Genomic DNA, 16794 nt, shown 5'->3' with positions numbered 1-16794 from the left:
ATTGTGAATTTTAAATATTTAATAACAAAATTCTTTTAATTTATTTGAATAGTTCTAAATTTAAAAGATTTCAAACTTTTTCATTATGATTTTGAATTATATTTTACTAAATTCAAATTCTTTTTAAATTGAGTCATCTGAATTCTTTTTTCCAAATCATCAGTTCAAGTTCAAATCCATCCATTTAAATGTACCATTAAAGTGTTTGGAATAATGGACTCTTTATATGGTAATAATGAAAAATATTAAAGATATAACAAATATTTAATTTGAATTTGTGCAGAGTTTAAAAGGTTGCTTAGAGAGTAAGGGAAAGGTAGAAGGGGCAAAAGTGGGATAAGAGGCAGAATGTTGAGTACCAAAATCCAACTGCCAAAACAAACACATTTCCCTGCATCATTCTGCATTCTTTAATTAATAATAATGATAATAATATGTGGAGAGGGGATATGAGTTTGTATTCATCAAAGTTATTGATAATTAGATGACACATGATATTATTATTTTATGGTAATTTAAAGTTCATGTGGATATAAATTCGTTTGTATTCATCAAAGTTATTGATAATTAGATGACACATGATATTATTATTTTATGGTAATTTAAAGTTGATGTGGATATAAATTCATATGAAGGATACCAAATTATTTAATAGGGAGCGAGACAGGCAACATCGGTTATTGTATTATGACTAATAATGTCTAAAAACATCATTTTCGGAGAATCTTTTGTGATAATTAACAGAGCAGACCAATAATGCAATGGTCATTAAAATAATTAAAAAGGCTGCAAAAATCATAAATCTGTTTTTGTTTAATTACTAACCACTCCCTCACCTTCAAATGATTAATCTATCTTTTAAAAGGGCATCTTTCCATACCCCCACTACTTAACCTTTTATTTTTTAAAATATTACCCAAAACTAATCATTTTAAATCCAAGATTCATTGGGCCTAGTCATTGCCAACCTGGGATTCCTTTTATGTCCATCAAATTTTATTTTATTTTTTAATATATTAATGTAGAGAGAGAAAGAGAAGAGAAGGTTCTTCTTGTTGTGTTTGTGTTTGTGATTAATCATCTGTAAAAGAGAAATTTGGAGGAGGGACCCTTCCTGGAAATGTGCCAGATATTATGATTGACTACACAACCAAAGTTTAATTGGAGTCATTATCATTTGTATTAAGACTTTTTAAGACGAAAGTGCCCCACCTCTCCCACAGCTGGTTACAACATATATATAACTATCATAACCACCATTTATTATTATTATTATTATTGCTCTAAACAACATTTCAATACACCATCCTGCATGCATCTACAAACACTACATCAAATGTCAACTACTACAGTTATATGATTCAATGTACACATATCTCAACCGTTGAAAATGGCCATGAAAATTATATCATTAATTAATATCTCATTCTTAATCATAACTAAGAGAATATATTACATCTTATATAGTACAAATATGGGTGGTGCTCTGCTCCTGATCAAGACTTGCACCAAGAAAATAATTGGGAAGACAGAATTTTAATCTCTAAGTACATATCTTATAAAAAAACCAAAAAGAAACATTCTTGGACTAGTTCCTTCTAAGGTTGATAGATTAGCAATTCTTCCAGGCCCGGCGAGCTAAAAGTCTCATTTATATACAGCTGAGCCCGTTTTCTTCCTCCGGGGCCGGGCCGCGCTGTCACCGCTCGACTCTCGTATCAGACGCTTGGTTTACTGCAGTAGATCAACAAATCCTCAATAATTCACATATATAAAGTCTCAAAAAACTGAAATAATTTTCTTTTCTACTCTACTTACCAGGAAAGTTGACAAACCCCATGTGAACAATGCTGTGCAGATCATCTTCACTGAATGCAGGGAACTGTTACAAAATGAACCTTAGATTAGGACAAAATTTTGGAAAGGAGTTGAACATTCAGGTGATGTCGACGCCAATTACCATCGTATCTTAACACATGACAGTTGACATTTAGACATTTACCTGAGGAAGACTTTCACTAAATCCATCAGTACAAGGCAATTGAACTCCTAGTGGGAGAGGGTCCACAGGACACTGGCTCAACGGGCCTCCTGTGGAGGCATTGGTGGTATCATGAAATTGTTGTACGTTTTGCTGAGGCTGATGATGGTACAACGTTGGTGCAGAGGAATCCAAAGGGTACATCTGTTGGGGTTGGAACATCTGCTGCAAATCGAAAACGACCCATCAAATCATTTATTTAATAAGAATTGTTTAGGACAAGGAGAAACATTTGAGTTTGTAAAATTTCACTCACATCCTTGGAGAGAAGATTATCCATGTTGAAGTCCAGCCCTGGATTCACTGACGCCAACTTCATTGACAGGAACTGTCAGACATTAGGAAAAAAAAAATACTTAGTCTATGAATTTCGTGTCAATCCTTCCTTGATACGGACAGCTTTGATCATTTTCTTTCAATTTACCTCGACCTGGCGCTGCAACGACTGGACATAGTTTATGATTTCGTCGAGCATCAATGCTTTTCCAGTCACCTGATACGAAAAATTTCTTTAAATCGAAGTCGTTCTAATCTTATTACTAGATTGTGAAGGTTGTGGAATTTGTGCAGACCTTATTGCAGCCTGGTACAAGATCCTGGAGAAGTTTCATTCTCTCGCTGATTTTCTCCCGCCGGACCTGAGGAAAATGTGAAAAAGAATCAATGATACCGCAATTCGATTCCATAAGTTGGTGAAAGATTGAAGGGTTTTTGAGGATGCATTTACCCTTTCTGCCAGGCTATGGCTGTCAGTGGCCTGACCCCTTCTTGCTCTGACATGAATGTAGTCCTTTGGTGGCTCAGGTGGCTTCTGATTCGCCTTTTGCTTCTCGCTTTCGTCGTTAGACCCTCCCTTGCCCTCCTCCTCCATTTTCGTTTCGTTTTTGCCAATTTCTGTTGGCTTTGAACGCTTGGCGTTTCCATCATCGTCGCCTTCACCTCCCTGCCAAACAAAAACATTCCTTGATTAACGCGCACTCTCAATCAACTGCATCAATGTAAAGAAATTTGTGACAAATTGATGCGAACCTTAGCTGAATTTGATCCATTTTCTTTCGACTTTGCTCTGGAAACGGCTTTTCTCTTCCGAGAACTCATCTCATTCGACGTCTTGGGGCCGTTTTCTCCACTCGGAATTTGCTCCGAAACAGAGGATTCCTCATTAGAACTGGCGCCGGACCCTGACAATTTACTCAGCTTCTTTTCCGAACCTGATACGAACCCATTGACAAGCTTAATCTCCATCCCATGTTGCCCTGAATTCTTGTTTTCCACCGGTGATCCGCCTTGCTTTAGAGCAGGGCTGCTGGAGACTCGCGGCAACTTCCCGTTCCCCATCAATGTGGTGTTGGATCTATGCCCCAATTCAGCATTGTTCACCCCAAACGGAGATGTCCTGCCGTTGAAACTCCTACTGCCGAAGCAGGAAAATTTGGCAGCCCTCTCTGCGAAGCCCGGATCGGCAGAGAGCGCCGGCAGAGGAGGAGGAGCCGGCGGCAATGAGGTTGCCAAATTAGGCATGTTCATCTGATCAAGAAATGGCAGCTGAAGCTTAGGTGAATTCAAAGGAGTCCTGTAACTAGAATCATTAAAAGGGCTGCTGGTGGTGGTGGTGGTGGTGGCCGGCGGCGGGAAGGAGGTGGAGCTCCCGGCACCGGAGAGCTTTCCGATCAGTTCACGGAGGACGAAAGCTTCGTTGGACAATCCAGAAGTGGTGGTGGCGGCAGCGGGGGAAGAGGACACCATTGAGCTCAGAGCTGACTCGAAACTTGAGTAGTGATGATCCATAGAGGAGTTGGGGTCCAAGAAAGAATGCTCCGGGGGGCAACTCAGTCCAGACCATGGAACCGGCAACGTGGTCTCGAATTGCAGCGGTTGAGGTGGTGGGATTCCGGCATTCATGAAGTAATCTTTGTCCATTATTATGAGAAAAACGAGAGAGGCTGAGGAGGAATCTTATGTCAACGTTGTTGTCGAAGAAGGGGGGGAGGGGTGTGTGTGTGTGTGTGTGTGTGTATAAATAGAGAGAAAAAAGAGAAAAGAATGAGGGAAGAGAGGGAGCAGAAAATGAAGAAAGAAGGGAAAATGAAGGGTGGGGGAATAAGGTGGTGGTGTTGGGGCAAGAAAAGGAAAAAGGAAGAGGAGAGTGGAAACTGAAACTGGAAAGGAAAAGGGAAGAGGAAAGGAAGAGTGGTGTGGTGATTATATTATAGCCCAAAAGGAAAAGAGTTATTTTGACCTTTTCTTTATATATAATTTGGGGGGGAGGGTGGGTGGTGTGTATAAAGGAAAAGGGAAGAGGAAAGGAAGAGTGGTGTGGTGATTATATTATAGCCCAAAAGGAAAAGAGTTATTTTGACCTTTTCTTTATATATAATTTGGGGGGGTGGGTGGGTGGGTGTGTGTGTATAATTCCGACTTCCGAGTGAGATGGTGTGGCTCTGTAGCCGGTAAAAGCGGTGAAGCTGAAGATGAATGCCGGGCCTTGGACGTTAAACCACCTAAACTCTTCCTTCACCCATTTTTCTTGATATTACCACTTTTTCTATTTTTATCATTAACTTGGCTTCTTAGCTAATGGTTTTTTTAAGAATAATTTTGGTGTAGGAGTGATGGAATTGCAATTTAAATGATTTGTTTGTGTTTTGAAATAAACTCATGTTACTCGTGCCTCATCTAACTTAATCTCACAATAATTCTCATATATTTGTTGTGCACTTCATCTTTCTTTTTAAACTATATAAGTAGTTCGTATTTTATTAAACTTGATTTCTGCTCAAATTTCTTAGTGAACCACAATGATGGAGCTAGAGTGTTAGATCGAATGTGTTTGAACTTAAATCAATTGCATAATAAATAGTTGCAATGTGATTGATGTTTGATGCGCTGCTATATATATATATATATTAGATTGGTTTATTGATGGTAAAAATGTTTGGGTTGAACAATAGTATGATATAAAATGATTGATCCTTTTGATCACAAAAAAGAAAAGAATGATTATGTGTAATTTTGTAATTATAAGGAATGTTTGGGGCGGAAATAGAAAAGCAGTACCAATGTCGCCTCTTAGCATTAAGTAAAAATCGTTAATTGAGAGGACTTTATTGTTTTCTAATATATATATACACAAAACTTGCACACTTAAGATTTGACTCTTCATTTTAAATGGAAACCGTATAAAAAGAGTCATTTTCTGAAAGATTGCTTTTGTCTTCCCATCAAAATTTGGTTTTCCAACATTTCAAATCCGGAATTAATTTTAAATGAATAAATCACCCAACTTTACTTTGCACATTATAAATTTAAATATAATTTTTAGGAGGGGATAGAGGCACACCCTAAATCAAACCACCAAATATTTCTTGTGAAATGAAAATGTAAAAAGAAATGCATGTAACAAACTAGTTGTCCTATTTGAGGAAATGGTAAGTCCCATGATGTCATGACTGAAGCTATGCTTACGTAGATAATAATTAAAAAAAAGGCAATTTGAGAGTTGTTAGATTAATGATATTTCTTGAATGTCGACATTCATTTCTGCTCTCTAAACTTATTAATAGATTGGTAGAAAGTGAAGCAATTGGCAAATTTAACACCTCCTCCTCTCTTGTGTTTTTTTTTTTTTTAATTTAATTTCTCAATCATTGGAGTCAACACAAGTTGTCTCTCTGGGGGTTAAAGTCAAACCACTATCAATAATTATTTAAAAAAAAAAAGTAATCTAATGACGCGGTTAATTCTGGCTATTTATTTTACTTTTTTTGTAATTGTTATGGTCCACGTGAAACACTTTATTTTAATAATATAAATATGAATAGTAGAGAGAGAGAGAAATGGTTAACGTGTGTTGAGTAGTAGGTCAATGATTGCATTCAATTCTAATCTCTCCCCGCTCAAATCGGGTTTGGTCGCCTTCCCATTCCCATATATATTTCCAATTTCCTCACCTTTGTTTTTCTATCAATTCAAATCCTCTTCCTTTCCATTTGTTTTTTAAATTTTGTTTGGCAGATCTGATAGTAATAAACGAGATCAAAGCTATCCATTGTTTTGTATTAAAGAAAATGAGCATCCCACCTTTTATCCACGTTTTAGGGTTAATATATTTTTCGAAGCTGATAAAAGTTACTATATATGTACCTTATTATTAAATGTAAGCACTCTTTTAGTGTTTTATTTTTTTAATTATTACCCTCTTTCATAACCGTCAACTTACTCACTCTTTACAATTTTAATTGCATATAACATTATTTTTTAAATTAAAATTAAAATAAATTTTAATTTGAAAACTTTTTATTTGATTATACACACTCAATTAAGTGTGTCACACACACTAATCTATAATTTATTATTAATGAAGAGAGGCCTTTTGGTGTTTTAACTTTTTTGGTCTGCCATTTATTTATTTTGATTTTTTTTAAATCTAACTCTCCACTTCTCCATAATCTTTTGGTAGTTTTTTTCTTCATGCATCTTTTTCTCATCTTTATCTTATATTGTTATTTTATTTTTTTTATTACCATCACTTTTTGATGAATATAATACTTAATTTTGTATATACTTATTAAGTAGTAAGAAAAATTATAAACAATATTGAAGAATCATATACACACGTAGAGTTTGTCATAAACTATGTGCGAGTCGTGGTCGAGGATAACTGCATTTCGACAGTCTTTTTCTGTTTTTTATTTCTTTCCAATATTATATATTTTTTCTATCAATATCCTTTTATAAACTAAATATTTATATTAAATGATCATTTTGCTTATATATACTTTTACATATTTAATTTAACTATAAAACTTCTGAATAAATATTTTTTAAAAATTATACAGATAGACAGAATATGCAAAGTATAGTACATAGAAAAGGATGTAAAGATATAGGACGCACTATGGAGGATACATGTATGTATATAAGATTATGATCATAGTTGGTAATTAATGCACCGGCCTATAACTCCAAGCTGCGGCCCTACACACACACACACATATATATATATATATAAGTTGTTTAGTTAGCAATATATAAATATTAAATAATTAAAGCTTTAAGAAGGGGTAAATCCCAGTTAATTACAGTCAAACACATAATAAATTTATAGCTGGGAATATCATTTCAGTCTTAATTGGTATATTTGATGTACGTGACATATATACCCTATTTTAGGGATATTATAGTCGATTCCTAAGGGTCGAATGGTACAAGAAATATAAGGTATATTATTTTACTGCAAGCCCTACCACTTGATTGAACTTCTACGTGATGCAACTTAAGGTATGCTAGTTTCAGTACTTCTTTTTATATATACACTATAAAAAAAAAAATTGACTATTGGCTATAATTTTAATCGTTATGAACTAAAAATTATGATAAATATTTTTTATTGATCATGCTTAAATAAAATTGATGCAAAAACATAAATTTTCAATCAAGAATAAATTATTTGCAACTGATTCGACTCGAAATATACAATCTCCTTTGATTGGTACAAATCAGCCACGTAATTTTCCCAAATCGCTAATGAGATTGATTGAATGAAGTTTGATGATAAAACAGGGTATATATTCTTAGTTGGTCCAACTTGATCAACTACTACATACTATAATACATTTTGATTAATTATATTTTGTTTATAACGGGCATTGTATATAGATATGGACTCTCTTTTATACCGAATGGGTGTAGAAAAGACATATTAAACAGTATGAATTATATCAAATAATTAGCATATTGTTATTTATCCTATTAATATGGTATGACCAAACTATTTTGTATTTTTTAAATAAATTCATGATATATCAAAAATCTCTACATATATTGTAATTATATATATATATTTGTGAATCATACTATACATGTTAGCACATTTTGATATGACATGATTTGTATTATGTTTTGTGATTTCAGATCTCATTTATGTAAATATATATATGCATACACTTTTGTGATAATATATTTTTATAAATCCTCACAAGAACAACAATGATTGTAAGTTATAATGATAAGGAAAAGATGAGATTGGAATCTTAATTTCGACCTATTTACACATGCAATCACTTTTACGATCTTATTGGATTCTCATGTCCTATGTATATATATATATATATGTATGTATGTATGCATGCGCAATTAATTCTAACTAGTTAATTTTCAACTTATATAAAATTTATTTTCCAATAAATTAATCTTTTAATCATAAGATTACTTATTATGATCATCATAATCTTAGATTTAAAATTTAACTCGATGCACTTGTATTATAAACAACCATTTGTTTATTAATTATATATATTCTCAATCATTCAAACTTTAAGTGAGCCTAATTAATTAATGTACAAAGCCGTGAAAAAGGCATTAATCATTGTAATATTAGCTCAATGATTTTCTGACATAGCATGCATTCAATTATTTTACAAAGAAACAATAATAATAATTCTCATCAATTATTTCTTACATAGCAAATGCAATATATTTGCGGTGTGATTGATGTACAGTTAAGAAAAAATGATCGATTACATAATAAGTGTATCACATTTGATTTGGTTCGACTAAAACTAATTAATTTGCGCAGAAGGTAGCTAAAGTTGGAGTGGATTCTAAGAAAATGGTAGTAGGTAGAAGTTGGAGTTGCATGTGTGACACGGCAATGCATGGAGTATGGAGGGTGGAGCAATAAATATTTGGTTTCCATAGCTATAACAAGTGTTTGTGTTTGTAAATTTCTTTGATTCTGCTGCGGCGGCTGATGTTGGATTTATGATAGATCAACGTTGTTTGGCGACCCTCATGGATGCATCCTCCCACATCGACCGTTTTCATGTCATTGACCAATATCCATCCATCTATGTCCATGAGAATGCTTGGAAAGAAAGAGGGAAATCATTTCCCATCTCTTCCCCTCCCCATACATATATACTACCTAAAAACTCTTGTGTGGTTGTGAAACCAAATTATTTCGATTTTCAGAACTATATATTAAGTATGTTGTAGAGACAGGTCGGAGGATGAAAGTGACAATGAAGCTAAATCAGTGGGCAAGATTACAAATGTTTTGGCACTATCTTCACTTGTTTACTTAAACATGTCTTTATTTATACTCACAAATTTATTAAATAATTACTGTTTCCTTCGCTTATATATATATATATATATATATATAATGTTAAGATAAAAACAAAAACTTATGGTTTCTGTCGCATCATCATCTAATTATGTCACACGATTTTGATATTATTTTTTGATAAAATATCAATGTACATACCCAACATTCATTGAATCTTTCATGTACATTTAGTTATATTTCAATTCATCCCATCAAATATAATGTAGTTCGTATTTGTTTCAATTGGAATTCATGCACCAAACAAAATTACAGCTGCTGCTGCATCTTCCAAATTAACTTCACCACAAAAATGAGGTCCCTCTTATCTTGTTAATTACCTCAAATATTCGATAATACAAAAAATACAATATTTAATTATGATTTGTTGTCATGGTTAATCATAAAATAGTCGTAACAAATAGCCATTGACTACAACCATGCAACGGTTGTTGGCCGTGATATCTGCGATGATGGTTAAAACATTTGCCATGGCTTTCTTAGCCATAGCAAATAACTTTTTCTTAGTGGAAAACCTATGTTTTTGGGTTTTATTTAAACGTGGCCAATAAAAAGTTTTTGCCATGATTTTTAATCTGTAGTAACTATTAAAATTATAGTCAATAGTCATTTTCTTTTTCTAGTGACATGAATATATATATACATATATATAATTCTATTATTGTAAGTCGTTGAATATTAACAAAATATATATATGAAGCAAAGAGCAAGAAAATTAAGATTCATAATAATAGAATTGAATCAAAATATAATTTATTAGTACTATCTTCATTTATGGTAAAAATATATATATATATATATATTAGTAGTCTTATGATTCGTGATGTAGAACAAAATAATTTCAAATGAGCATTAAGTTTTAATATTTTCGGATGTGAATCTACCCGAAATCCATATTATTTTGGCGAATCTTGAAATGTTTCATCGTTTTTTCAACTCTATTTATTTATACTAAACGATCTCCATTTTTTTTTTTTAATGAAAGTTTGGGTTCTTGAAATATATCAAAATTTTATTAATATAATTATACCAAATTAGGGAGTTGTATAATTAAGAAGAGTAATGCCATAAATAATTAATATATATAAAGGCTGGAGTTGAGTTATTTAATAAAAAATGTGGAGACAAATGAAGCTGGTGCTTCAACACATATTAGCTAGAATCCACCAATCTTAATTAATTTAAATATTAATTAAGCTGTATGACATATATAATTGTCCTCTGCTTATTACAACATCTCCGTAGCACTCTTGTATATTAAAATACCCAAAACAACTAAGCTTCACTACATAAGCTACCTTAACACAATCATCATCATCACTCTACCTTAACAACCATTCACACATCTTATATTTATTCTTAATTTCCTAAATTTAAAATAAATTGTGAGGTTGACATTCTATTAATATGTATATATGTCTAGTTTATACATTAATTTTAGTTTATTTGAATATATTCTTTATTTGATAAGACTGGGTTTGCGATCTATAAATATGAATGCACGTTATTTTGATAATAGGTTCTTTTATTTTTCTTTTGGTTTTTGAATTTTAATATTTTTTACTTAAATAAATTGAATGATGTACGTACTAAAAAAAGACAAAATAAATAAATAATTATAGTTAGTATTTGGTTAAAGTTGGTAGCTGGTGGAGATATTTGTGGTTTCATTACATGTTAATTAAGAAAATAATTATTACATGAAGTAAGTTTAATTAATTAGTGTGTGTGTGAGTATTTTAAAATAATAAAGTGGTCGGCGTTGGGAGCCCCTGGTTTTGTGAAAACTGGGGGCGGCTTCCAGTGAAGTAGTAGTACTATAAGATTTCCAACAGCCCAACTCTTTCAAGCCCATTTGTGTCAGACAACAATTCATCTATAAATTTTTTATTTTATTTGCTAAATTAATATATAGATATTATACCTCAATTCTAAAATATTTCAAATTAGCGTTACTCCAACTTTATTAAAATAAATTATAGAACTATCACAATTAATTATCTAAGATGCTACACATATATTTTATAATGATGTCATAAAGTGGAATGTTAACAAAATTATTTACGGTGTAATGCCCTTCCGACAGACATGTCGAGTTTCTAATTCATATTAATCAAAAATTTATTTAATTATTTTACAAATAAATACTTATATTTTGAAATTTAAGTATTTTAGTTTATCATAATCTGTTTGTTCAATACAGACTCAACTGTGGACACGTTTCTGAGTATGTAATATTTCTGGGCCGAAAAGCCTAAAATGTTCCCGAAATATAATGCGTTTGCTGGACTATTTTTACCATATTACTAATAATAGTTCGATTTGGTATTTAATGACTGGACCCGATCCAAAGACCTAAAAAATGGCCCAGTAAATTCAGCCCACTCCCATCTCAAGACTAAGTGGTTCTGAGCCACTAGACTGGGCTGGTCTCAAGTTTCAATACCTAGAACCAACCCGATTCCAAGTGGGCTAACGCAGCTCGGCTCACTGTGCATCTTAAATTACACCATCACAACATCGTCTCTAAATTTACAATGGACTGTAAGATTAGGGAGTTTTCAATTATACTATTATGGGTTGTTGCTTACATTAATTATAGTTGTTAATTATTTAGTTTTTGTTTTATTAGTTATTAATAATTAATATAGATTATATGTGCAATTGATTTTTCCAAAAATATGCTAATTCAAAATATGAAGAGAGCAAACTTCACATTTCTAATGAAATTGTCTTGTAAAGAAAATAGTTATAACAAAACTAGGAAAGAAGGGTTGATTGCAGAGTAGATTAGGAGATGAAATTGATTTAAAGAGCAGTTGATTATAAGAAAAATATAAAATTGTAGAAATGAGTTTACATTTTGGATAGTAATTATTCTTCAAATTGAATATTACACAACAATAGAAACCTCTTTTGGTCAATAAAAACTGTTATATTGATAGTTTTGCTTTTAGATTTGGATGGTAGGTGGATAGTAGTAAATGAGAGGGGTATGATCCAAGAAACTGATTTGTTGATGCGTTGATGGGCCCCCCCTACAACAATTAAAGACAGAGTTGCAAAATCCAAATTTATCCTTATCTCAATCTTTAATTTTGACTACATTATCCATAGTACGAACCTGGGACCCACCCCTTCAAATTTCTTCTTTCACATCAATCCTCATACTCTTTTTCAACCTCAACCAAAAACATCCCCATACTCTTGTTTTTTTTTCTTCTTCTTACCTTTATAAACTAAATTTGCTCCTAATTGCTACATTTACAAACTTGTTATACTAAAAGTAATATTGTTTTAAAAAAATGTTATAAGTATTATATTTGAAAGAGAAGAACAAAAAAAAGTACAAGATAATAAAATTTAAATTATCCATAAGTTAATCGATATAACTAATTTTGTGTCATATTTCATCTATTTTAGTTGACCGATTATATATAGAAAAGTGTAATCAAAAAGTTGGTGTAATTGATCGTGTAATTTTTTATTTTCAACATAATGAAAATAAGTTGAAATTAAATTTTCTACTCCCAACACCATGATTGCATCTATTAATTTATTTCTCATTGAAATTGAGATTGTGAAAAGTATATTAAATTGGAATTAAAATGGGACAAATTTTAGTTTGGAAAGAGAAATGAAAAATTATGAATTGAATCAAAAATCTTTTATGCGGGTGGGTTCAGCCAAGAATAATGTCCTGCGCTGCACGTGAACAGCTATTTTGCGCCGTCATGGCGGTATGCACACAGTGTTCATTTGCCGCGTACACTACTGTGATAGGATAACGCCCAAAGTATATGAAAATATTTGCTGCTAAAACACGACAATTTTTTTTTTTCCAAAAACCAACTCATTTCGACAAATGTACATTACTAATTCAACTCCAATCATCTCGTACGGGCTGTCGCCTGAAGTAACAAACGACCTCCGTTGACGGCGGTGTCAAAACCCACGGCGCGGCATTCCACGGTGTAACTCCTGTTCTCCGGAGATGGCGAAGAAAACGATGCAGGAAATAGGTTGCCCGTGCGGCGGTAAGAGCCCAGCCACTTGTTCTGCATGAAGCGGTGTTTCCTCCATGGCGGCAGATGGAGGCCTCTGCTCTTCAGAGACCCCTTAGCGGCGTCGCTCACAGCCTTCAAAATCTGCTTCAAATCCTCGCTTTTTCCAACGAAAACCCTAGGCAGGCACTCCAGCAGCCGACCGTAAGAATTCGTCGGCCTCGCTATCTCGAACTCGGAAGCGAAATCCAGGTCTACCAAGTATCGCGTGGACGAATCCTTTCTCAGAACGTCGATGAACTCGTAGTTTCCGGCGGTGAGTCCGCCGGAACTCTCCCACTTCGTCTTGCAAATAGCGGCATTGTAACCGTACCCCCGCAGGAAGGCCATCACATTTCTCCGCATAATCTGCTTATCCGATTTGAGGCAGGAAAAAACTTGCTCCGCCTTCAAAACCTGAGCCAAAAGCACATTCCTAAACTCATCCGTGCGGTCCAGCAGAATGGGCTTAATGAAATCCACATTTCTGAAGCTGGAGTCACACATAAACCGACCAGCCTCAGAATCGGAGTCATTATTGCTCTCCGGGTAGGAATCAGCGCCGTCGTCAACGGCGAAACCAAAGAAAAGCTCGGATAAACTAGGGGAGGCGAGGTCATCGTCGGCGTGAGCGCTGTGTTCGCTGCCGCTGCTGACGTAACCCGGGTCAGTCCTATCCCGGCCGACGATCCGTGCCTTGACCCTATCATCTAACGGGTCAGTCACTCTTTTCATCCTCGTACAACCATTCATCCTTTCAATTATTTTCTGGAATTTCTTTTTTCAGTGTTGGGGATAAAGAAAGCGTTTCTTATTTCTCCAGAAGGAGATTGTTTTATTGCCTAAAAAGCTAGCGGCTTCCCTTAATAAATGGGATAAAGCCCAAGAATTTATAAGGAATATACCATAGAAACTCTCAATTTTTTTTATTAATCAGATCAAAATGAAAATAGAGAGACAGGGGGTGTTTTGTATTTTATGGTATGAAGGGTTGGGGTGGGTAGTGGGAAAGGATATGCTGGGTGTATCCCAGTCTGGGTTTAAGTACAGTGATTATAGTGCAGCAGCAGCTTCAGGGCATATCCGTTGGATTGTTGGAGGCTGTACGTTTTATAGTTGTGGAGGAGTGTTATTGGTCCAAGTAGGATCCGTCAACACCCAATGAGCACGAGGCGGGCACGTGTGGGCACGAGGAGGGGCGTAGGGAGGTCGATCTGGTGGCTTGAGCTGGAATCAGGAAATCTTGGGCGTAGTGCGCTGGCACCTTCACCATGATTTTCTGCTGTCTTATTAAATCCTATTCCTACTCAATTGCTTTCTAATTCTAGTTTCACGCTGTGCAGTACAACTACAACCCTCCAAATTAAATTTGTACCCATCTGAAAAGTTAATTATGGGGAAAGAATTTCAAAAATATTATGAACATAGTTGATAATTTATAATACACCCAGCTTAAAATTAATGATATATTCGCAGCTTGAGCATATCCAAGGTATTATATATATATATATATATGTATATGTATGAGTTTGGCAGATGATAAGGGAATCGGAGGTGCAGAGCAGTGGTTTCAAACATTTGAATGTTGAAGTCAAATATGAGGGCCCTTGGAACGTTCTTCCACGACTTTATATGATCATGCATGTAGTGCGAATGTGTGGGTTCTGCATCTGCACGCTCAAATGCACACATAATGGATGCATATAAATTAGGGATGATGATTTCTTAATAATAGATCATGGAAAATTAAGGTGATACTACTTTCTGAAACCATACCAAGTAATTCCGAAAATATTAAGACATTTCGACATGATTTACGTACTAGGAATCCTTTGCTTATAACATTAGTATATTATAATCTCTTACCCTTACATTCCTGTTATATTATGATGATCAACATTCTTTTGATATATCTATATATTCTCCCTGAAAGTTTTACAAGTTTTTTTTTTTTTTTTAGAATATGGATACTTTGTAAACAGTAATATTGAATTTGGATTGGTGTATCTGAAATTAAAATTTATAAATTCCTAATCAATAATAAATATTTTAAATGTATTTGGATAATTTAACCAAGTTTGATATATTTTATAGGGGAAGAAGGGAAATGAAATGAGTGGAAGTTGGAAATTGAGGGTTGGGGTTCTGGCCTCTGGGAATCATAATGGGGTTAGTGGCATGGCTCTTGGCGAGGGCAAAAGGTAAGAGAGAGAGAGTTGAATGATTACAAGTACGTGTTGCTAGTTCAGGCGAGGGTGCAGCCAGGAGCCCAAGAGATTTGGTTAGCTACGTGTTCATGCTTAATTCATTTCATAATCTTATCCAATATATATCTTACATTCCCCACTTCCAACTTTTTATATACTTGAGAATAAATAAATTAATCATTTTGTTATCACAAGTGGTGCTTACTTTATTTTGCATGTTTCACGTGAAATATCTTATTACAAAATTCAGTTTAATTACTCCCACAATCGCCTGCCAACATAAGTTTCTTTTCATTTGGCCAACGGATAAACATCATGAAAATATGTAAGGACGACGAAAACAATTCATTCCAATAAAAATGAAGGGGAGTCGCATACTATTAATTAGTTAATACATGATACTCTCAGTTGGTGTCTAATCAAACATGAATTAATTCGAATAAACATTATTTCATCAAAGAGTATGAGAATTGAACTCCATGCTTTAAAATCAAATTTTGGGTTTGTTTGACAGTAGTGCAAACTAACCTGCGTAAAAGAAGCAACCTTGTCACGTCCCTTCATAATTAAAAGTAGAGAGATTGAGAGGATAGGAGCAAACTCTCTCCCTTGCATGTGAATTAGTGTAAAACATGAACATGGTATAAGCAAAAAGTTGAAAACTGGAAACCATTAAGAAAAAGTTGAATATGTATTAGTGAGGAGCAATGCAGGGTGGTAGATGATCACGCTTTTATGGACTCAGTGTTTGGCATGTAGGAATGAATCAAGGCATGGGATGGTCATTAGCCTGTCCTTCTTGGTCACCAATATTAATGCTTCAACCACGCACCCCGCCCCGTTATTACCTGCATCTGCAAACCATTTCTATAACGCCGCCTTGCCTTCCGCTTTCTGGGCACTTCTTCCCACCCCAGCCCCCAAACATTTCTCTCTACGCCCAACCCCGCTTAACTAGGAATACCTGGGATTAAAGGTAGGCGGCCTAAAGTTATATGGAAACTAGCCCATGCCCATGCCCATCAACTTGTAACTCAAGAATGAGTTGCCTGCGTTCTACACATATCTATATTGGACCTGTTCGCATTTTAATTCGGGTCCAACTATAATAATTTGATGGGCTGGCTGGCTGGATCCTTCCCCAAGTTCACTCCCCCTATGGCCTATATATTATACAAACTCCAATACCTGCACCAAGTAATATTATGGTATGGTGTGTTGTGGTGTGGTGGCCAGTGGTCAGTCGTCCCATCTCCACCCCCTGTTGCTGTTTTATTTGGCTGCAACCAAAACGACAAGCTACCACCAGTTGGGCGCCAGCGGAATGACACGTAACTCCTGATACGGACAACCACCAGGACCCCTCCCCCTCGGGCA

General features: G+C 34.5%; 2 protein-coding genes across 3 annotated transcripts; both read right to left on the bottom strand.

Moving 5' to 3' along the window:
- Positions 1412–4241, bottom strand: LOC105170117 (transcription factor bHLH62). Of its 2 annotated transcripts, none has more exons than XM_011090736.2 (8): positions 3071–4241; positions 2769–2984; positions 2614–2679; positions 2466–2534; positions 2298–2369; positions 2003–2203; positions 1819–1882; positions 1412–1734 (listed from the first exon to the last, which is right to left on the bottom strand). In XM_011090736.2, exons 1-8 carry the CDS (start codon positions 3959–3961, stop codon positions 1700–1702), a joined length of 1614 nt encoding a protein of 537 aa, XP_011089038.1. In that variant the 5' UTR covers positions 3962–4241; the 3' UTR covers positions 1412–1699. The 2 variants fall into 2 exon arrangements, with proteins under 2 accessions (XP_011089038.1, XP_011089037.1); XM_011090735.2 differs by having other exon boundaries at positions 2003–2206; positions 3071–4240.
- On the bottom strand, positions 12786–14786 carry LOC105170116. The gene has a single exon (XM_011090734.2). It carries the CDS (start codon positions 13961–13963, stop codon positions 13058–13060), a length of 906 nt encoding a protein of 301 aa, XP_011089036.1. The 5' UTR covers positions 13964–14786; the 3' UTR covers positions 12786–13057.

This window comes from Sesamum indicum, linkage group LG9, assembly GCF_000512975.1.
Source record: "Sesamum indicum cultivar Zhongzhi No. 13 linkage group LG9, S_indicum_v1.0, whole genome shotgun sequence".
Lineage (NCBI taxonomy): Eukaryota > Viridiplantae > Streptophyta > Magnoliopsida > Lamiales > Pedaliaceae > Sesamum > Sesamum indicum.
The sequence above is the reverse complement of the archived record's forward strand: the minus strand, read 5'-3'. Positions and strand labels throughout refer to the sequence as shown.

Excerpts from the sequence above, each read along its gene's own strand:
- LOC105170117 (XM_011090735.2), bottom strand. The coding sequence starts at position 3,961 with ATGGACAAAGATTACTTCATGAATGCCGGAATCCCACCACCTCAACCG. Across the intron at positions 2,370-2,465 it reads CGTTGCAGCGCCAGGTCGAG|TTCCTGTCAATGAAGTTGGC; the intron begins GTAAATTGAAAG and ends AATGTCTGACAG. Across the intron at positions 1,883-2,002 it reads TTAGTGAAAGTCTTCCTCAG|TTCCCTGCATTCAGTGAAGA; the intron begins GTAAATGTCTAA and ends ATTTTGTAACAG.
- LOC105170116 (XM_011090734.2), bottom strand. The coding sequence starts at position 13,963 with ATGAATGGTTGTACGAGGATGAAAAGAGTGACTGACCCGTTAGATGAT.